At 42.7% G+C, this 23,055-nt stretch overlaps 3 protein-coding genes across 7 annotated transcripts in view; 1 reads left to right on the top strand and 2 right to left on the bottom strand.

The window, feature by feature from the left end:
• Positions 1 to 3,390: 3,390 nt before the first annotated feature.
• Positions 3,391 to 8,834, bottom strand: LOC112255956 (CXXC-type zinc finger protein 5). Its single transcript, XM_024428816.2, has 3 exons — positions 6,290 to 8,834; positions 4,639 to 5,575; positions 3,391 to 3,946 (listed from the first exon to the last, which is right to left on the bottom strand). Exons 2-3 carry the CDS (start codon positions 5,431 to 5,433, stop codon positions 3,902 to 3,904), a joined length of 840 nt encoding a protein of 279 aa, XP_024284584.1. The 5' UTR covers positions 5,434 to 5,575; positions 6,290 to 8,834; the 3' UTR covers positions 3,391 to 3,901.
• A 152-nt stretch (positions 8,835 to 8,986) lies between these two features.
• On the bottom strand, positions 8,987 to 15,403 carry LOC112255957 (ubiquitin-conjugating enzyme E2 D2). The gene is made up of 7 exons (XM_024428817.2): positions 15,078 to 15,403; positions 13,571 to 13,634; positions 12,084 to 12,115; positions 11,847 to 11,924; positions 11,537 to 11,642; positions 11,223 to 11,316; positions 8,987 to 10,064 (listed from the first exon to the last, which is right to left on the bottom strand). Exons 1-7 carry the CDS (start codon positions 15,099 to 15,101, stop codon positions 10,019 to 10,021), a joined length of 444 nt encoding a protein of 147 aa, XP_024284585.1. The 5' UTR covers positions 15,102 to 15,403; the 3' UTR covers positions 8,987 to 10,018.
• A 1,642-nt stretch (positions 15,404 to 17,045) lies between these two features.
• The window catches only part of LOC112257024 (serine/threonine-protein phosphatase 2B catalytic subunit alpha isoform-like), a 66,098-nt gene continuing 60,088 nt past the window's right edge, over positions 17,046 to 23,055 (top strand). The window contains exon 1 of one of the 5 annotated variants that reach the window (XM_042325931.1): positions 17,046 to 17,452. In XM_042325931.1, the coding sequence (XP_042181865.1) occupies positions 17,404 to 17,452 (49 nt within the window). In that variant the 5' untranslated portion in view covers positions 17,046 to 17,403. Of the gene's footprint in view, positions 17,453 to 17,838; positions 17,938 to 23,055 lie in introns of those variants that run through there. The other 4 variants (XM_042325929.1, XM_042325933.1, XM_042325932.1 and 1 more) reach the window with 4 other exon arrangements.

The following is a 23,055-nucleotide window of genomic DNA, read 5'->3' as shown; positions in this document are numbered from 1 at the left end:
AGGGAGAGGATTAGTAAATAGGGAGAGGATTAATAAAGAGGGAGAGGGTTAATAAAGAGGGAGAGGATTAATAAAGAGAGAGAGAGGATTAATAAAGAGAGAGAGAGGATTAATAAAGGGAGAGAGAGGATTAATAAAGAGAGAGATAGGACTAATAAAGAGAGAGAGAGGATTAATAGAGAGAGAGGATTCATTAAGAAATAGAGAGAGGATTAATAAAGAGAGAGAGGATTAATAAAGAGAGAGAGGATTAATAGAGAGAGGACTAATAAAGAGAGAGAGGGTTAATAAAGAGAGAGAGGACAAATAAAGAGAGAGAGGGGATTGATAAAGAGAGAGAGGATTAATAAAGAGAGAGAGGATTAATAGAGAGAGGATTAATAAAGAGAAAGAGAGGATTAATAAAGAGAGAAAGAGGATTAATAAAGAGAGAGAGGATTCATAAAGAAAGAGAGATGATTAATAAAGGGAGAGGTTTAATAAAGAGGGAGATGATTAATAAAGAGGGAGAGGAATAATAAAGAGGGAGATAATTAATAAAGAGGGGAGGATTAAAAAAGAAAGAGGATTAATAAAGAGGGAGAGAGGATTAATAATTAGGGAGAGGTTTAATAAAGAGGGGGAGGATTAATAAAGAGGGAGAGGAATAATAAAGAGGGAGAGGCTTAATAAATAGAGAGAGAGGATTAAGAGAGATATGATTAATAAAGAGGGAGAGATGATTAATAAAGAGGGAGAGGATTAATAAAGAGAGAGAGAGGATTAATAGAGAGAGGATTAATAAAGAGGGAGAGAGGATTTATAAAGAGAGAGAGAGGATTAATAAAGAGGGAGAGGTTTAATAAAGAGGGAGAGGATTAATAAAGAGGGAGAGGAATAATAAAGAGGGAGAGAATTAATGAAGAGGGAGAGGATTAATAAAGAGAGAGGATTAATAAAGAGAGAGAGAGGATTAATAAAGAGAGAGAGGATTAATAAAGAGGGAGAGGATTAATAAAGAGAGAGAGGATTAATAAAGAGGGAGAGGATTAATAAAGAGAGAGAGGATTAATAAAGAGGGAGAGAGGATTAATAAAGAGGGAGAGGATTAATAAAGAAGGAGAGGATTAATAAAGACAGATGATTAATAAAGAGAGAGAGAGGATTAAAATAAGAGAGATGATTAATAAAGAGAGAGAGGATTAATAGAGAGGATTAATAAAGAGAGAGAGAGGATTAATAAAGAGGGAGAGGATTAATAAAGAGAGAGGATTAATAGAGAGAGGATTAATAAAGAGAGAGAGAGGATTTATAAAGAGAGAGAGGATTAATAAAGAGGGAGAGGATTAATAAAGAGGGAGAGGCTTAATAAAGAGAGAGGATTAATAGAGAGGATTAATAAAGAGAGAGAGATGATTAATAAAGAGGGAGCGAGGATTAATAAAGAGGGAGAGGATTAATAAAGAGGGAGAGACTTAATAAAGAGAGAGGATTAATAGAGAGAGGATTAATAAAGAGGGAGAGGATTAATAAAGAGAGAGAGGATTAATAAAGAGAGAGAGGATTAATAAAGATGGAGAGGATTAATAAAGAGAGAGGATTAATAAAGAGAGAGAGGGGATTAATAAAGAGGGAGAGAGGATTAATAAAGAGGGAAAGGCTTAATAAAGACAGAGGGAGGATTAATAGAGAGAGGATTAATAAAGCGGGAGATAATTAATGAAGAGGGAGAGGATTAATAAAGAGGGAGAGGATTAATAAAGAGAGAGAGGGGATTAATAAAGAGAGAGAGGATTAATAAAGAGGGGAGAGAATAATAAGAACAACAACACACACACACACACACACACACACACACACACACACACACACACACACACACACACACACACACACACACACACACACACACACACACACACACACACACACACACACACACACACACACACACACACACACACACACACACGTGGGTGGAATGCATTACAAACTATATAGATTAATCTGAGGTGGGTTACAGTTGTTTTTCTGAAGCCCCTAACAAAACAGGGAGAGGAGGGCTCCATGCTCTGGTTAACTAGTGGAGTTCCCAGCAGCTGGTTAACAAAAGGATCAAAAGGACCTAGTGGTAACTTGATTAGCGAGTGGCGGCATGGTGGCGACAGAAACAGGCTGGCTGCATGAACACATTCAGCACAACTATATCTCTACCAACTCAATAAAGCATGTCTCATGTACCACCAGGACAGATGAAAGTGTGTCTTTAGGATTCAGGAACAATGGCCTCTTCTTCTATGATGCCCTGCTAGCACTGCTGTAGTAGGATCCAACCAGTGTAGCATTACTGAGCCATGCAACAGCTGGCTGCAGCGACTAACATAGCTAGGTCCAACTGTGGTTTGAGAGGACAGACTTAGAGCCAGGGTCATTCTGTATTTTCAACAATGCATCCATCTTTATCCCTCCATCTCTCTACCTCTCCATTTCTCTAGGGATCAGTCCGACCACTTCCCTTTCTCTTTTTGTATTTGCCCCTTCACTCTTCCCCTACTATCTCCATCTCCTCTCCCTCTCCTCTCCCTCCTGCCATCTTGCAGGGCATCAGAGCTAGACTCTGCAGGCGTTTGGGGAGGCTCCAGACCTCACGGCCAGAGGGTGACACAGATTTCCGGAGGAAGGGGGATTCATCTCCAAATGACTGGAAAGGCACAAGGGGAAAGTGGAGATCCGGGAATATAAAATCCCTTTGTACGCGAGAAAGCGATGCACAATAGGACATGTTTTTTATTCAGTGGGAATAGTAATAGCGTGCTACCTGATTATTTGCCTGAGTGGGTAGTACCTCTGTAAGACACGCCAACAAGCGGGGACACACACACACACACAGGCTCTCTGACTGAAGGCACACAGGAAGTGCAAGCAATTGCCCAATTATAGCGTGACACCTCACCCAGCCATTTCCATGGTTACGCCATCCACCCGTCCCCCTGAGTGAGCGGTGGAGGAAGAAAGTCCTATCTCATCAACTATCGTCACGGCAACCTCCAAACCCCCTGTCTGTGTGAGCCATACTCTCTGCAATCACAATATTACTGTGTGAGAGAGAATGAGTGTGTCTGCATTCTGCATGATCAGGAATAGAATTTAAACATTTGAATCAGTGTGTGAATGGGAATGAGAATGAGCGTGAATGCATTGAGTGTGTGGGGAGTCACATTTTCATATATTTTGTTCGTGTAAGTTTTGGTTGTGTGTGTGTGTGTGTGTAATGTAGTGATAAGGCTTTCCACTCTGTCAGGCCATCATGCATGCCTCCCCCAAGACACACTACATAAAGCCCCACTGGAAATAGACAGGGATCAGTCAGCCCCTAAAATACACACAGAGACACTCATCCCAACACACACATAGACAGGCAGTTTCCTTGTCTTTATTCAGAAGGCAGACCGTAGAGGTGTAAGAACTAGACACTAATCAGGACTTAAGTACATCTACTACTAATCATTGTATTAGCTGTGACATGAATAGTAAAAAACAAACATAAACATCATATTATGACCAGTCTGTCCTTCTTGGTTTGGCTTATATGGAAACGTCCAGGTCAGAAACTTCGATGACAAAATGTTCCAAAATGGAGTATAAAAAGGAGTTACATTTTCAATGAATAAACAATACTCTGTGGTTAATGAGGTGGTTCATTTTGGGCCCAACAATATGTAAATCCATTGGTATGACTTCTCTTTTCTTTATTGAGTTTTCATCTTCATGTTTTTGATTGTCCAAGATACTGTACTCTCCAAGCCAATCCAACAAGGCCACCTGAATTGACTTTGTACGCCCAGAGTATCCATGATCACATTCCAAATCGGCGGAGTCAATTTAATTTGACTGGCAGTTCATGGGAAAGATAGGTGGAATCCTATTGTAGCCATGGAAACGCTGCTCCTGACGGAAACACCATCTTCTATGAAAGTAGAGGAGAAAGGTCAGAAGGCAGTGGTCCACTCAAAACACAAACACATGTATACAGACTATTACACCTCAAGACCATTGACAGTAACAAATGAACATAGTACTATTAAAGAGGTGTACACTGAGTGTACAAACATTAAGAACACCTTCCTAATATTGAGTTGCACCCCCATTTGCCCTCAGAACAGCCTCAATTCATGGACTCTACAAGGTGTCGAAAGTGTTCCACGGCGATGCTGGCCCATGTTGACTCCAATGCTTCCCACAGTTGTGTCAAGTTGGCTGGATGTCCTTTGGATGGTGGACCATTCTTGATACACACAGGAAACTGTTGAGCCTGAAAAACTCAGCATGGTTGAGCCTGGAACTTACTACCATACTCCATTCAAAGGCACTTCAATATTTTGTCTTGCCATTCACACACACAAAACCATGTCTCAATTGTCTCATGGCTTAAAAATCCTTCTTTAACCTGTCTCCTGTCCTTGATATACATTGATTAAAGTGGATTTTACAGGTGAAATCAATAAGGGTTCGTCCCTTGGATTCACCTGGTCAGTCTACGTCATGGAAATAGCACTCAGTCTATATTATTTTGGACAGCAGTTGTCAAACCTCAAATAAAGTCAGAATGGCCATTCTATTAGTGTGTATTTAGGTGTGTGTTTCTCCACTTCCTCTCACCTCTAACCCAGTGGCTGCCTTCTTCTTCAGCTGCTCACACTTCCTGTACTTGCAGATCTGGTGTCCGGTCTTACGGTTGCGGCAGGCGCTGCACTCTTCACAGTTCCCCATCCGTCGACATGGCACACACTGTCCGCATCGCTTCCTCTTCCTTCTCCCAGCTCCCCCCCCGCTGCCAGGGGACGAGCTCTCGCCTCGCAACCCCTCCACACCCTCCCCAACGCCAGCCATTCCCATTGACCCTCCACCACCAGTCAGGAATCCCCCTCCTCCCGCTGTCAGAGCAAACAGGCCTGGGTTCAAGGAGAACCAGGAGCAGCCTAGCAGTGGCAGGAAGTCTGTCACACAACCCATGCTGTCCCCTTCAACCCTGGACCCACCTTCCACCTCCTCCCCATTCCCCCCAGCCCCCAGCCCGCCCAGAGGGCCCTGGTCCTTGGGTGTGGGGGTCAGTGTCAAGGCCCCAGCCCTCATCAGCAGCTCAGCAGCATGAGCCAGGTGAAGACCACTGGGGGAATCCCAGAGGTCTATGTTGGAGGAGGGGGCCCGGTGAGGCTTGGGCTGCCTGGGCTGGTTGGGCCTGTGCTGCGCTGCGGTGGGGTGGAGGAAGCCCCTGATATCCGTACTACTGGAGCTACTATGGTGGTGGGCTATTCTGTTGGTGTTGTTGAGATACTCTGAGAGGGAGCAGGGATGAGAGCGCTTCAGGCTTCGTCTTAGAGGCTCACTGAGGATCCTATTGGCTCTCTGCTGTTCCGGAGAGGAAGGGCCAGACATGTCCAGGGTATCTGCCATACTGGGTGGGAGGTGGGGAGGTGGTGGGCTAATGCCAAGGTAAGAACAGTGACAGCAGTCCAGCTGTCAGCTAGCCAATCACAACACACTGACAGCTGTTATATTCCCATGATCCTCTCTGATACCTTTATACCCTGTGGAGCTGAGCAGAGGGAGATGGAGGAGAGGGGGAAGGAGACAGAGGAGACAAAGAATGGGGAGAGAGGTGGAGAAAAGAGGTAGATGTTATTAGAGAGGCATTGGTGGATGGTTGGTTTTATTTTCAGTGAATGAAAGACAATGATGACATAGGCCTAAGTGTAATTAAGGGAATAATAGCCTATGTTTGAGACAGCTTGTAAAATGTGTCCAACATATAGGCTACATCTGAGGCTTATAAAACAATATGCCTTGAATAACGTGACGCTTTCTACATTCAAGTTAAGATAGACCAGGGTGTTGTTGCACCTGAGTTCCAAGGGGGACAAATCTATGCAATAATGGAATACCACAAACAAATAGCCTATTGCGCATATGCGCCAGTCAAATTTGAAGCGCGCATTTCGATTTGACTACAGTAGTTGTGATGTGAGCCATGCTTGAGAAAATACAATCTCTACCTCTAAATGGCATCGAGTTCGAAAAGGATAAGAAAATACCTTTTGTCTAGACACAGTGACAGTCCAGGGTACGCGCGTGCACGACACGGTCGCAGTGGATAAATAAAACACGCTATGTTTCCTCACTAAACGACTACGTGTGTGTTTGGGTGATGTAATTCTTACAATTGATAATATTGCAAAAGTATGAATAGGTCTTATCTCTCTTCAATATATGAAATGATATTATCACAGCCTTTCGTAATTCGTGCACCTACCAATGCGATGCGAGCTGACCAGAGCCCCACCGTCCAGTGGTCTGTCCGTGGTGCCTTCCACGAATATTGGAATAAATAAAAGGAGACAGAAAAAAATCCTAAGAAATTGTCAACTATTAGACACATCCAATCTTTATCTACAGTGATCAACCGAGAAAACGGAGCCGTAAACAATTTGTCCAGTTCGGTGGCTGCACAGGTCCTTCGCCTTTACCGTCTCGCATTCCCACCTCCTCGTGCCCGCCACTCGCTGAGCGGAACACGCAAACACTCTTCATAGATTTGGGGGGCGTCACACAAAAAGCGAACTGGAGTCATGGTCGTGAGACGCAGAAAATGACCCCATGACCACACTATGTCCGAACAGCGAATTCCTGTGTACATTTAATTTCTGTGTCGTCATATAAAATGTTACAAAAACATAGAGATAGACAGATAACGCCAAAGTGGTCATTCTTTTTTAAATAAAATTAATGACAGGAAATGTTTTCTTATGCCTACAATAACTCTTGATTGAAATAGATCACTGTTAAGAAATTGGAAAAGGCTGTTTGAGGAATCACTTTTTGTTATGAATGAAATTCATCAGACTGGCAGGTGAGTGATTGTATGTTGTGTGTGTTCCTTGCATGGTGTCATGGTGTTGGTAGCCGGACTGTAACAAACAGGGTAGTCGCTATCAGGGGAGATTGGCCAATTTAGAGGCGCACCGGAAAATCCACTCCACCTCTTGTGAGAGTCCTGTTTGGCACACATCCAGTTGTGGTGTGAGGCTGAGTGTGTGTGCGCGTAGTGTGGCCTGGGCAACAGTAAAATGGAGAGGGGCTGCGTAATCCTCACGCCTGCTAGTGGAGCGAGAGCAGCTCCCAGCGGCTAGAGAAAATATTGCATTGTATAAGTGGGTAAAATGGCATACATCGGAGCACATAAACTGCTTTGCAGCGAGACAAAATCAGCACCACATAATGTCGGCCTTCTAGGCCTTCAGGAAACGAATGAGTCAACACTCAAGTCTGACCACTTTGACAACGTTTATTCACAATATACAGGACAAAATACATCAACGTCAAGTCAGTCATAATCAGTAGAAAATGTATCTGTTGGACATTAAAAAAGATATATTCCTATATGCTTTACTTTGAACAGTGGAATAGACAAGTCAGACTTGACATAAGACCAGGCCTTCATCTGTAACCTTACAATAAAGGTCTATAAACACTAATTAGTCAAGCTCCGCTTTCTGAAATACTATTATGGAACCCTTCTAGACCTATAGGACAGGTCCTGTCTAAAAGTCCTATTCTCTGTGATGTTTTTAATCCACGAAGATGTGCGTACGAAGGCTATTGTGTATTACAACACAAGAAATGTGTCTAGACTAAACGCCTTTTATTTTAAGATGTGTAAAGATAGTAGGCTACTATAGACCTGCCTATGGTACATAACCATGGCGAATGGAATATAAACCCTTGCCACAACAGCCCCTCTCCACTGCCTGGACCGTGACCCCACATAACCTGCTCTATGAAATCTGAGCACCGCTCGGAGATCAGGGCAACGATAAGTAGCTAAATAAAAGCCGACCACACCTTGGACTATATGAATCAGCGAATATCTGTCGCGGGATTAAAGGCCAGGGGGTTTAGCGCGCCCACTGCCGTGCCAAGCGCTATCACATGGCGCGCTTTTAAGGATATGAAAACAATCGGGGTGGTCAAGGATTTGCAGAACAAACACTGTGGAACACAATGGCCACACAAGCCTGAGCACTGGTGGCAAGGTTGTCCTACTTGAGGATACAACCTGGTTAAAATGATTGGTAAGTGTCCACTGTCCTGGCGAATTTATTTATGGCTCCTCTCAACAGGTTTCAGGTGTAATTGGGTGCAGGGGGCTAGTGAATGTAGTAAACAATTACAATGTCCTTATATCTAGGCTACATAACTTCAGTTGTGCTTACAGTGTGAAGGTGTGGCGAGTGTTTTCAATTGATCAATTGTTCACATGGGTATTCCTAACGTTCACTTATTCAGACATTAACCTGGAGAATTATAAAATAAATAGCTTTACCTTTAGATATCTGGAATCGATGACTTCAAATACTACTGGGATTGACATTTGCAATGATGGAAGTTGAGGTAACGGTAAACCTGGGGGGTTTGCATCCTGTCCGTTGGCCGGTGAGATATTCTGATCTCGCACACCAAGGTCAGTCAGAATACATCTGAACAGTCTTTTCTGACAGACTGGACCAGTCCAGACTGAGCGACGTCACTGGTGCGATGACCAATCAATCCAATCATCAAAAATAGCTACACGGTAACTAACTGTAGGTTGTCAAATCGGACATAAATGAGATGTTTTGGGATAAAAACAGTAAGCTACTACACAAGTAGAATTTGATCTGAAAAACTGGGTAATCATAAAAATGATCAAACTTAATCACCTTTTCAACTATTGTGGAACCTATTATTTAAGATGTGATTCGATGTATTGACAGGCAGATATTTGTAAGGCCAGTGGTAAAGTAACATTTTATGGCATTGAAGTGCAATTTCCCAGAGCCAAGGTTTTAGGTTATTTACATTTTAGAGGAAGCCTTCAAATATTCTTTCCCTCCCTTTTTAACTTGACTGGGGAAAACCAAGGCAAAACCAGTAGCTGAACAACATGTCTTCCATCCATCTCTCCAGCCAATGATGTTTGAAACTCAAGTGGACGCTTGAGTCGTGGTTTTTATTACACAGTTTAATCAACACACAAAGCTCAAAGAGCCTCTCAGGTAATTCAATATACAGAGTTTGTTTGGGTGAGGAGCATTTGTGTCCTCACACCCAGAGCCCAAGCCAGCCCCACAGCCTGAAGATGTTGTTCGCCTCCAATTTCAACAATAGCAAAAATACAACCTAAGAGTTATAGGGAAATAATAAAACACAGGATAAACTAAGAAAACTTTCTTTAAATACCTGGTCCAAAACCTCCAGTTTGTGAATGTAATGAAGGTGGTGGTCTGAAGGTGAAGGTGGCGAAAGGGGGGGGGGCGTGCACGGAAGCAATCTTGGTTTATGGCAATGGTGGGGGACAGTGGATCAACTAAAGTCCTTTCATATAATTTGAGAGAAGAACAGAAGGCCATACAGTTTTCCATTTTATAGCCTGCTATGATTTCTAAATAATTCCTTTGTAGATTTTATACAAAATACATGAGTGCCCTCAACTCAACATGTGAAAAGCTTTCCTGAAATCATGCCTATATAGCTGGGATATCAGGAGACAAAATAAGGTATAAGAGTGTAAAAATCCTTCAATTTTAGACCCCTCTCCCCACCAAAAAAAAAAAAAACAGCCCCCTAGTCATACAGATGATAAGGAATGCTTTTAGAGTCAAGAACATTTGGAGTGAAGGCGCAGGCAGGGCCCTATGGAAACATCAGGGGGAGAGTAGCCCAGCCTGCATGAGAGATATGACCAGGAATAAGGAGGGGAGCGCAAGGGGCATGATTGCAGTTTGAGAATATGTACACCATGGCTGCCAGGTTAAGTGGGGTGGAGAATTGGTCGTAAAGGGAGGGGGGGAAGGAAAGAGGGAGGTGCTCTGGTTAAGGGGAGGCGTGGCTCAAAGAAAGCACTCCAATGGAAACCAACAAGATCCGTTTTAACTTCTCTTTACTTTCAAAGCTCCCCTAACCTTAGTTGTACAGGTTGTTGCGCCATGATTCTACTCCAACACTACATTGCATACTTTTGTGTCCATTCCCGAGCTATTCTGTTGTACCTGGAAGCAAAGAGAAAGAGTGTGAGTTTCTGGTTCATGAATAGAGTAAGTGTTAACACACTGAACAAAAATATAAACGCAACATGTAAAGTGTTGGTCACATGTTTCATGAGCTGAAATAAAAGATCCCAGAAATGTTTCACAAGAACAAAATATTTAGTTCTCTAAAATGTTGTGCACAAATGTCTTTATGTCCTTGTTAGTGAGCATTTCTTCTTTGCCAAGTTAATCCATCCACCTGACAGGTATGGCATATCAAGAAGCTGATTAAACAGCATGATCATTACACGGGTGCACCTTGTGCTGGGGACAACAAAAGGCCACTAAAATGTACAGTTGTGTCACACAATGCCACAGATGTCTCAAATTGATGGAGTTTGCAATTGGCATGCTGACTGCAGGCAAACTACGGACAACGAACACAATTGCATTTTATCGATGGCATTTTGAATGCACGGAGATACCGTGACAAGATCCTGAGGCTCTTTGTTGTGCCATTCATTCGCCGCCATCACCTGATGTTTCAGCATGATCATGCACAACCCCATGACCAAGGATCTGTACACAATTCCTGGAAGCGGAACATTTCCCATTTCTTCCATAGCTTGCCTACTCAGACATGGCACCCATTGAGCATGTTTGGGATGCTCTGGATCGCTATGTATAACAACGTGTCCCAGTTCTCGCCAACATCCAGCAACTTCGCACACCCATTTTAGAGGAGTGGGACAACATTCCACAAACAAATCTATGCAAAGGATAAGTGTCGCACTGCATGAGGCAAATGGTGGGCACACCAGATTGGTTCTGATCCACCCCCTTCCTTTTTTTTAAAGGTATATGTGACCAGATGCTAACTGTATACCCAGTCATGTGAAATCCATATAGTAGAGCCTAATTAATATATTTTGATTAACTGATTTTGTTATATGAACTGTAACTCAGTAAAAATCTTTGCAATTGTTGCATTTATATTTTTGTTCAGTGTATATATATATAAGCAGACATATTCAACAGTTGCAGCATACAGACATATACACCCAGAGGATTATCTAAAGGATCTAACAAGATCATCCTGTTTAACCACTGACTCGAGAGCTTGTATGACATCCTATAGTACACCTTCATCTGAAGCAAGATATTTAGTTAGTTACTCACTTTTCCCTGTCCGTCTTGTAGATGCGGGCGATCTCCGGTACTAAGGGGTCGTCCGGGTTTGGGTCGCACAGCAGAGAGCAGATTGACAGGAGAACTAAGGGAAGGTTCGATGTTAATGGTTCGGCTTAGGACAGAGGTAAGGAGAGCTGAACTTAAATGAGTTAGGCAGTTACTGTGACAAAACAGAAACAGGAAGTTCAGTCATTCACTCAGCTACCCCACCAGACACAGGTTCCAAAACAAGCAGCAAAGAGGACATATTCATATTTTACAGTCTCAGTAACATAAAAACAAAGTGTTTTTTCTTCGTGTACCTTTGGAGATGGTTAGGGCGGGAGACCACTGTGATCGCAGGATGTCGAGACAGATGCTGCCGTTGCTGTTGATATTTGGGTGGTAGATTCTTGTGGTAAACGCAACCTGCACACCCAGAGAAACAAAGAGGAGGAAGAAAGAACTAAATGGATGACAGGTACAGAAAAGGAGCATCATTAAATGACGCAGTTACAGCCATCAGAGAAAAGATACAGAAACAAATTATTGTGTGTGCTGGTGTGTATGAGAAACTACAATAAGTGGATGTCATCTGTCACTTCAGTGTGTGTACACACATTTCGGTCTCACCTTTGGCGGTTTGAAGGGGTAGTCTGTGGGAAAGTGAATGGTCAGGAAGAATACCCCACCCTGATAAGGACTGTCGTTCTGTTAGAGAGAGCAGAATATTCAACACTATTAGTATAAAGTCAATCTTAGCAGAGTTGAACAGGTCTTTAGTATAATTGAATCATGTCGAGAAACACTGTCCTATAAAACATTATATAAGCTAATATTTATGGTAGTGTGATTGTCATCAGTACTTACAGGTCCCATTATTGTGGCTTGCCAGTGAAACACTGAAAAACAGAGAAGTGAAACCACCAGATGTAGTCAGCCAGAGTAGCAAGAGGTAGTAGGAATGCTATGAAGTCAGGCTGAGGCAAAGCCCAGGATGGGGCTGGATACTTATTCTAGAAGATTTATAATACAATTCCAGCAGTATAAAAAATGGATTGACGTAATATCATGAATGTCAGTGCAGTAGTTAAGCAAATGGATATTTGAATTCAAGCAAATGTTATATTGCTGACGTAATCCATCCTAAAAACTCAGGGGAGTGGCCGAATGCCATCTAAAGATAAGAATGAATGCAAAGCTCTCAACGAAAAGAACTAACTAGAACATTACAACATTTTAATCAAAGATACCATTACCACCCTGAGCTAAAATGCAGAAATGTGAGAAAATCTATAAGGAATAAGAGAACATCCGAGTTTAGAACCATTAGACAACCATTCTCTTAGAAAGACCCAGGTTGCTCTACTCTAGACTATCTGGGATGTTATATAAGCCCAAAAGAAGTTGTGGACATGGGTGACAAAGCTAAAAATTTGTCCCAAGTTTCGAGCTAAGCACATCACAGAGGGCACAGGGCAGTATATACCAGTTCAGATGGTTGCCGGAGAGTTCTTGAGAGCTAGTGATTCTCAAGCAGGCAGACAAAAAAAGTGGAATAACTACAATAAGCCAATTTGTTTCATCACTGTGTTCCCTGATAAGACATATCATTTAGCAGCAATTTGACAGATATCAGATGGCATTTGACACTTGTCTGAGTGAACCACTCAGTTTGTTAATGGCTTTGAATGTTATATCTTCTTATAATCAACAAGCAGTCTGACAGTAATTACTATGCATCTAAGACAATGATTTGACTAAAAGAGTGACTTGAGAAGTATGTTCAGTGATGCTCTCACAAACTGGGTGTTCATTCCACACAATAAGCTAAATAAATCTCATTGTAAAAATTGCTTATTTTTTTGTAATTTGTAAGACAAGGAAAAATGTGCAATCTGTCCAATCAATGAACAGAATCTAGTATCAATGGTGTCCAGGTATGGTAAGGCAGTTAGTGACATGCTGCTCCTGGCTATGATGGACATCTTACCTCACCTACCTTAATGTAACCATAGAACCATTGGTAAGCCAGCACAGACTTCCTGGTATCTGACCCAATACCAAAAGTGAAACTGATTTAAAGGGAAGGCATTTCACTGAGCCTGTAGATTCTAGAACAAACATGTGGCATTAAAGTAATCATTTTGAGATAATCAGTCCAGATACTCTGTGGTTCTGGTTGGTTGATAGAGATTTTACTGATAAACCAGACTGCACAAGACTCACCACATTTCAGAATAATTATGGATTATCTGTATCTAGACTACTTTTTTAACACAAATGTTGAACAGGATGTCCGAACAAAAGCGATAACTGACATGTATTGCTGTGTTGCCTGATGACGAGCTACTTACTGTCATCTCCTACTGGTCCTGCAGAACACTGGGCAGGTGGGTCCCGTGCCAAGTCATTCAACTCCTGAGAGACGAGAATACAAGCGGTTAGCAATACTAGTTGAATGCATTTGTCTGCAAAGGGGCAGCCAAATGTTCATCATGAACAATCCACTACCGTTACAATTACATTTATATCACTTAGCACAGGCTCCAGAGAAACTTACAGAAGCAATTAGGGTTAAATGCCTTTATCAACAGATTCTTCAACCTAGTCAGCTCAGGGATTCAAACCATTGACCTTTCGTTTACTGGCCCAATGCTCTTAACCACTAGGCTACCTGCCTAACACAGACAAATCATGTATTCACGAGTAATGTGACACCAGAGTTTAGAACATATAGAAAATGAGTAACAAGACTTCACCTACAAACAGTCAAACATTGTTAGATTTAACTGTCTGATCACACAGCTTCATTCTACTGAGTTTTAGTAATCGAAATGAACTAACTGAAAAATGTAGGTAACAATACACATATTCCCCAAGCAACACACATGACAACCAAAGATCATAACCATGATATGAGTCATGGAAGCTACTACTGGGATTGCCTGGTATCTACTTGGCTAGCCATCTTTTGTTAACATGACTACCAAAAGTAATGAATCCGTATCTTTAGCTGGTTAACGATGCCCAAATGTTAGCCAACTGCCACGCATTCTGGTTGATCACTATTATGAGTGAAGATATTAACATGTAAAAAATACAATTAAAAAAGGCCCATCTGGTGATATATCGAGCTAACATACAACTTATTGGTTAGTTAGCTAGTTCCATTATGTAGTTAGTTGACATGAGGATGCTTTTATATATATTGTTTAATACACCTCATCTGGTCAGTTAGCTACCGCTACTCGGGGCCCAGTTTGACACTAATATGTCAAATTACAGCGGAGTGGAAGGCTAGAAAGCGGTTTTAGCTAGTTAGGGCACGATATTCCCAGCCATAACCTAGCAAGTTATCACATAATTATGTAGCTAGCTAAGTGATTACTGAATTTGTGGGACAAATATTAAATGTATTTAGCTGGCTAGTTACTAACTAGCAAGCTAACTAACGTAGCCGACTGCATTAGCAGTGCTAGCTAGCAAACTGCAGAAGCCGTTAGCTGGCTAACGACTTTTATGTAAACCAGTTATTTTGGATTCTAAATATGTAAATACACTGATCTCCTCTGAATAAAGATAACAAAATTACTAGCCAAGTTAACGTTAGATAGCGAACGTAAATTGGCAAACTGGCAGTAAAAGGTGGAGGGCCCAAAATGTGGATCGAACACCGAAAGAGGCGCATTGGTTAACACCGTCAGCCCAGCATTAGCCGTACCTCCGTGGGTAACAAGCTTTTAAAGGCACAACATTTAATACCGACATCATTCAGATGACACATATACCAGACAAAATTAAAGTATCACTTATTTATTGTAACTGCGAAACATTGGGCCTTGTCGTTGACTTCCTTCTTACCTTGTGAATTCTTTTAAGAGCCATTGTATTGTGCTAGCGCTGCCGTCACCGAAAACGTGTTATACTCGATTAAAATGGCGGTTCCGGTCTCTGTCCGGAAGGAAATTATTCGAAATATATCTTAAATAATACCTTGGTCTAATACTCAAATCACCGATTACTATCAAAATGGGCACACCGATATAATGTTCTGGCTAAACTGAAAGACACTAGGGGTAGAACCACCGTCCTTCCTCCTGCTGCTGCAGCCGCTACCAAACCACTCACTCTGCGCTGTTTGTAGGAACCCTTCCGCCTACATGCGCATCCATCACTGATGTTTCAGCACCATAGATTGCGCGCCGACAACATAGCGGTGCAATTGACGTCATTTCGGCTCTCGACAAGCGACAAGATATGAATAGTTCGCATGAATGATTCGAGCCAAAATGGCTTTCAAGCATATATTTTGCACCGTTGCGAGCTCATGAGAAAGCCTAGCAAATCGTTTAAAACATCTAGCAGCAAATTAGTTGCAATAGAAAGGGGTTGGACACACCACCATCAGGAAATCGTTTACAAAATATGATTTATTATTATATATATGGGTTATTACACGACATTTATACGGGACAGTTAAATAATAAGCGCGGAGGGATATAAGGACTATTCAAGGTTCTTATCGCGAGAATGTAGTGCCACTACAGAAGAAATTGAGCAGTGAGAACTCTCCTTCACCCTAAATACAATTTTACAGAGTATAAATAGGAGGTCAAATATTAAGCATTTAGCTCTTTACTAATGCCCTGTTTTGTGTCTGTTTTGACATATCGTTAATTCGTTTTTCACATGAACATTATATATCTTGACCTATGTGGAAAGCAGCCTAATAATACTAATAATGGAAATAAGATAATATGGCTAAAGAATAAAGTAATAATAGATAATGGTCCTCTTATTCATGTTCATGCTCTATACTCATATGCATTATATGCCGTTATAAACTGGGTGGTTTGAGCACTGAATGCTGATTGGCTGAAAGCCGTGATATATTTAAGCAATAAGGCACGAGGGGGTGTGGTACTGTATATGGCCAATATACCAAGGCTAAGGGATGTTCTTAATCTCGACAACGCAGAGTGTCTGGATGCAGCCCTTGGCCGTGGTATATTGATCATATACCACAAACCCCTGAGGTGCCTTATTGTTATTATAAACAGGTTACCAACATAATTAGAGCAGTACAAACACATGTTTTGTCATAGCCGTTGTATATGATCTGATAAAAATGATCTGTACTGTTCTAATTACCTTGGTAACCAGTTTAGAATAGTAATAAGGCACCTGGTGGGTTTGTGGTATATGGCCAATATACCACAGCTAAGGGCTGTATCCAAGCAGGTGTACGAGGTCATTTATTGTGCTTCAGTTGATGTCTCTACACCCCACTACCATAAACCAGGTTTGAAGTTTTAATAAAGAGGGTGTGCACTACCAGGCAGGCACTACCCCCTGTGCCATAAATGTTCAGACCTCTTGGTATAGAGGACAAGTGTAGTGCACTGTGTGTAGCCTCGGCTAATGAGAAGCTACTGCTATTTATGATGGAACATAACTTTTTCTTATAGAAAATAAACAAGATGTTGTAATATACAAAGGTCTGTTTGCAATGACCTGTACTAGTGTGTATTCTCACACAAAAGGCCATTGCAGAGGACAATAGGTATTGTTAGGCCTATATGTTGCGTTCCCTAAACCTGATACCCTTTACAGATAGATGGGCAATGCTTCCACAATAATGAATGCTCTTATCTAAGCTTTGAGGCAGATCCCCCATAGGGCCAGATCACGTATAATAAAATAAATAAACCATTATTATTGTTATGAACACACACGCACACCAGTAATAACAGCATATCAGGGGGCTGGTTGATATGCAGAAAGGGGGAAGACCCGCATTAGAACCCCCACCGGATGGCGGTATGAGGCAGTCCCTGTATGAATGTGTGCGTGGGAGTTCCTCCTTTCGCCATTCCGGGGTGTCGCCACACCACGGAGAGTACTGAGGGAGTCCTGCGAAGAGACCACCTAGTCCCCTCCAGGCCTCTTCACACCTCTCCACACCTTCATCCAGCCACACACGGTGCCCCGGCATGCCCCAGAAGACAGGTATCCGCTCATTATTCCCTCAGAGAACCGCCGCAGACCTCCCCGGCAGCACTGTTTGAAAGATTACGGAGACACCGAGGGATGCTACTGCAGCAAACGCACCCCGCACCGCGAAAATTCTCGACGTCTGCCCGAGGAACAGAAACATTTGGTTGGCCCTTGACCGAAGCCCCTGAGGATGTCCGACAGCGGTGGGAACATGAACTCCGACGATCGGCCGGTTAAAAGTACGCACAATTATATAATGATGCTTAGGCCTATGCTTTATTGTTTTTGGGCACTGGCTTTGCATTGGCTGCACTAATGTCGATATGTGATTGCATGTGTGTGCGTCCCCATGTTATTTCCCCCCAATAAAACAACAACAACACTTTAGGCTATTGGATGGTGAGTCACTGATGAAAATGCAACATTGTCGAGTTATTGATGCCAGTGATTGATGATTGACAGAAACTAAAATATGTTTTAGGCTCTGAATCCCGAGAGGATGATGTGACCTGTGCACTGTATGGAAATACCCCCTTATTTTGTATTATGGGGATGTCTCTCGGCGCGCACTGAGTAATATGGTGATGCTGCATGAGCCGCGCCTGGTGGTGGGTACATGTACTGTTCAGTCAGAGTCAGAATACCCGAGAGAGAGAGATCAGCGTCTCTTTCCAATGAAACATTTCTGGCAGTTTGACGATGACAGCTAAAGGAAGACTCAAAGGTAAAATTATCATTGTTTACATTGTGTGTTTTTCTTCATTTAGGGATCAAAGGGATGCATGTAGGCTATTAGATGTTAATTCAATTGGTAGGTGTTACAAGTTAATGCATGGAAACGTGGAAGTAACGATGTGAATATAATATGTTTTGGGACTTGCCATAGGCGACCCTGAACACGTTATGTTGAGGTCCCCTACGTTGGTCTTATCGGAGTGTTAATAGCCATGACATTGGCTGCTGTGAAAGCTCTATAACTTGGCCTACATTGTCAATATCTAGATGTATTTTTAGACAGCCAAATTTCACTCACATCGCCAGGCAATTGATTCGTTTGGTTGTTAGGATGCAATTTGCGAGGTAGAAGAGACTCGATAAGGTTCCATATGGCTTTAATATGGGAGCTCATAATGTCATCCATCCTGCACCTATGGCTGTGTTCTTATTTTTGTTTGAGTTTGAAAAGTAATATGGTCATATGTCGCTTTATTTACTTTATTTGCTCCCTCACGCCAAATTATGCTGAAAGAAATTATGTGCATCTGCACAAATTGGGTGTTTAAGGACTCACTTCCTTCCCTATCCTATATTTATAAGCGTCCCCAGATTCTTCTTCTGTCTCACTGACAGCCAAATGAGACAAAATGGAGTTTCGGAATGCTTAGTTGCGTATCAGCATATTGTGGCCTATTGCCTTCATCAAGGCAGCATATAATGCTGTTATTGCATCATTGGATTATGGAATATTTAATGTGTTTATGAACAGCGGCTTTTATGAGTGGGCGGCATCAGACGAGGTGATGGAGGTTCAGCGAGCCTTGATACACCGTTTCCACACAGATTGTCATGTTTATTGGGGTCACAACAACCCTGGCAGTGTGTGCACTTCTGCACAAAGTCACATGCGACCATATGCCTTTTTCTTCAACTGGGAGATTGTGGCGGGTTTCTGGTGTGGAAGAAAAAGGGGACGCGGGCTGATAGACACTCGGGCGGGAAAACCCGGGTATTCCGTGTAGGGTGCGTTTGCGCGCGTGCGTTTCGCTGAGTGTACGTACATGTGCATGTTAGTGTGCATGCCTGTATGTGTGTGTTTGTGTGTGTGTCTTGGAGCGCAGCTGGGCTATATTGCTCAGCTGCAATAGTGAACTAAACACAGTTTGACTCTGCACACCATACACACGTCATCTACCACAATGCCACAGTGAGAATATAATGATATAATGTGTCAGAGAGAGACAGTTAAAGCAACATAGTGAGAGACAACATTTTATATGAGGAGTGAGCCAAGAGAGGAGGAGAGCATGTGTGTAGAGCAGGCCTATAGTGAAATGAACACAGTATATAGGCACTAGGCCTATGGATGGTACAGGAGCCCAGACAGTTGATTTGTTACATCCAGAGATCGGTGTGTGTAGCCTACTGTAGATGGATTAGGGGAGCGTGGGATAGGACAGAGGGATGAGGAAGATTTGGGAGAGAAAGAGAGACAGAGAGCAGCACACTGAGCACAGCACACAGGCAGGCGAATGGAGGCACTGGACCAAGACTGAGTGTGGACAAGGTGAGGAAAGGAAAGAGAGAATGTGACAAGCACATGAAGGAGGTGAAGTAGATGAGAAGCGAGAGAGAAAGATGGAGAGATTACATGATGTAGGCTGTTGGACAGACAGAATTCCACAGGGCTATTGGATCTTCTGATCCTGTTGACTATATCCAATCTAATGGCTCATACTTGCAAATCATTCTCACCTGATTTTATACAATCCAGTGATCGTCAGTCATGGAGAACCATATGATGTGCAGGATTTTACTCCAGCCAATCACTAACACATGATTCAATGAATCAACTATCATCAAAGCCCAAGAGAAGGCATGCCTGTTGGCATTTTGAGGAGGCAGGGAAAGGACAGAAGGTTAGGATACAAGGAATCAAGGAGCTCATATTCAAAAAGAGCCAGATTGACCAATCCTAACCAACCATTGATAATTACTGTACTTCCTGGTGTCTTTCCATGGCCACACTAGCGCTCTACTCAAGGCCCACTTTCTGAGCAAAGTTGCTACTAACCCAGCAGTTTTATTTCTCTAGTGACTCATGCAATCTCTTGCAAAGGGTGCTTCAAGTTGATAGGCTATTACATTAGAGCGTTTTCAGGCTAAGAGGTTGAGCTTTTCATAGCTGTATACAATTCAGAGAACAGAAGCAGTCCTCAGAGATTGTTATTAGGTGTTTTATTAGGATCCCATTAGCTGGTGGATTAGCAGCAACTACTCTTCCTGGGGTCCACACACACAACATAAAACAGAATGTAATACAGAACATTAATAGACAAGAACAGCTTCAGGACAGAACTAAATACATTTAAAGCTAGAATCCTTAGTTGCTACATCAATTTTGGGATTTTTAAATGAATAATATATACCCATTGATTCTTGAAGAATATAACTTGTAAATGTCTCATGAGCTTAGTTCAACTGTTGTACCCCATCAGAACCCAACATATAAGCTTGTTTCACTCCAGTGTTTGTAAACAATGTAAATATTAACAAACACAAAATAGCCTCAAAACATGATGATATGATTATAGAATTTTGATACAGTATCATGGATGGTCAGTCCTTTCGTCTGTGAATTTGAGACTGGTTCCATTTCTCCAGGCCCATCCCTCAGCTTTTTACCAAAACAAAGGCTGGGTGTCCGTTTTGTTATTGTTTCAATGAAGGATTCTAGCTTTAAAATAAGAAAATATAAATGTAAAAAAAAGGTATTGTAATGGAGAATAAAAGTTCTGCAGCCTTACTTGTGTGGCAGGTAGCCTAGCGGCACATTGGACCAGTAACTGGAAGGTTGCTGTTTCGATTCCCTGAGCTGACGAGGTGAAAACTCTGTCCATGTGCCCTTGCACAAGGCTCTTTACCCTAATTGTTTCTGGATAAGAATGTCTGCTGTGAATGACTAAAACGATTGGATAAGACCATTATTCAGCACTGTCAGATCAGTGATCTGTAATGAGGTAGGAAGGAAGGAAATAAAGAGAGAAGGAGGAAAGGAAAAAGGGATGGATGAAAGGATTTTTTGTTAATGAATACAAGCATGCACACGCACACACACACACACACACACACACACACACACACACACACACACACACACACACACACACACACACACACACACACACACACACACACACACACACACACACACACACACACACACATGTACAAATAGGTACACACAAACACATCCACACACACAAACATTCACACCGCTTCTGGCATGGCTTTGGCACTACTTTGAATGTTTTCTTCTGGATTCCCATGCTGTCCTATGTGGTACCCTTGTGCCCTGTGGATGTCTGGGTGTGTGGGTGTGTGTGTGTGTGTGTGTGTGTGTGTTGATGTGTGTGTGGGTGTGTGGAACTGTGTGTATGTGGATGTGTGTATGTGTTTGTGTGGATGTGTGGATGTGTGTGAGTGTGTGCGTGTGTACAGTAAGTATATTTGTGTGTGTGAGGGGGGCTTTGTGTGAGCGTACCTTGAAAGTTTTCTCTCAGTCCTGTACTATGGCAGGACAGAGTATTTATAGCCCTTTAGAGAGACAGAGGGAGAGAGAGAGAGAGAAGGAGACAAGGAGGGAGAGAGGTAGATGTAGAGAGAGAGAAGCGGAGAGAGAGGGAGAGAAGGAGGGAGCGAGGTAAGTGGTAGAGAGTGAGAGAGGGATTGTCTAATGAGGACATGTTGTTTGGGGATAGTTTCTGTTAGTGTGTGTCTGTGCATCTGTACACAGATGGCCCTTGATGTGTGAAGCATACATTAATTACACAACTTCAACCCCCCCCATCATCAGAGATGGTAGAGACATGAACAACACACACACACACACACACACACACACACACACACACACACACACACACACACACACACACACACACACACACACACACACACACACACACACACACACACGTGCACTGTCACAACCCTCCCCATTTTCCATATTCCCCCTTCTTCTGCTCTCTTACCCTTCTCTTTCATTGCCCCATTGTTTCATCACTCTGTTCCTCACTCTTTCATTGATTTATGCAGAGACAGGCTGTAGGAAGAGCGGATCTCCTGAGGTGTGTCATATCATTCTCTGCGAGGTCCTGCAGAGGCCAACATATTCAGACAGAAACAGGTTCCTCACACTAAGACACCACAGGAAAACACAGCGATAGATTCACTAAGTGTTTGAACCAATGGCCAACGCAGAGCTGTCAGGTCTACCTACAGTACAGTAGATGTATTGATAAAAGGCACTTTTGTGTTTTTCAACTGTCTGTAATGTGGGCTATTCTCCTATAAAGCTGTTTTTACCCAACTACGCTGTACATTCTCTGTCAATCTGCCCTACTTTTTTTTATCTATCCCAATCACAGTCTCTTTCACACACCCTCACCCACACTCTCCTTTTCTCACTTGCACACTCACACACCATCACACACACTCACACACCATCACACACACTCACACACCCTCACACCATAGTAGTTTGGTGGTGGGACTAGGGCAGTAAATGGGACAGGACCTTCCTTGCATTGGTGATAGTGTGGGTTAGTTCCCTGAAGTGCTAACCCTACCGTACTGGAGCTGGAGCAGTGACCTGACCTGGTTAGCCTTTAGCTCAGTGGGCTACGGGCTGTCTCTGCCGGTGTGGAATGCCCTCAATACGTCATTGACACATGACTAGTGGGGGGCTGCAGGGCCTGGAGAAATGGTGTGTGTGTGTGGTGTGGGGTGGTGTGGGGTGGGGTGGTGTGGGGTGATTCATTAGTTTGATTTAAGATTTAAGTGATGGGGAGGTCAGGAGGTAGTAGAGGAATGTTAGACGGTGATGGATGGAAGGCAGAAAGAAACAGAAAAAAAAGGTAGCGAGAGCGAGATAGAGAGAGAGAGAAAGATAGAGCGAAAGGCCTACTTGTGAACTAGGCCATTATCTGTGTTAGTACTGGTGGGGCTCCAATGAGGTTCTGTAGATCCTGCAGAACAATACCTTTGTGTGTGTGTAAGTGTGTGTGCACACAAGTGTGTTTCTGTGATGTGGCAACTTTATCTGAATGTGTGAATTTCTGTC

This window comes from Oncorhynchus tshawytscha, linkage group LG08, assembly GCF_018296145.1.
Source record: "Oncorhynchus tshawytscha isolate Ot180627B linkage group LG08, Otsh_v2.0, whole genome shotgun sequence".
In the NCBI taxonomy this organism is placed as follows: Eukaryota; Metazoa; Chordata; class Actinopteri; order Salmoniformes; family Salmonidae; genus Oncorhynchus; species Oncorhynchus tshawytscha.
This window is presented reverse-complemented; position numbering and strand designations above follow the sequence as displayed.

Coding starts and splice junctions, on each gene's coding strand:
- LOC112255957 (XM_024428817.2), bottom strand. CDS start 15,101: ATGGCTCTTAAAAGAATTCACAAG. Junction 12,116..13,570: donor AGGACCAGTAGGAGATGACA/GTAAGTAGCTCG, acceptor TCTGTTTTTCAG/TGTTTCACTGGCAAGCCACA. Junction 11,643..11,846: donor ACCCCTTCAAACCGCCAAAG/GTGAGACCGAAA, acceptor CTGGGTGTGCAG/GTTGCGTTTACCACAAGAAT.
- LOC112255956 (XM_024428816.2), bottom strand. CDS start 5,433: ATGGCAGATACCCTGGACATGTCTGGCCCTTCCTCTCCGGAACAGCAG. Junction 3,947..4,638: donor AGGCAGCCACTGGGTTAGAG/GTGAGAGGAAGT, acceptor CTACTTTCATAG/AAGATGGTGTTTCCGTCAGG.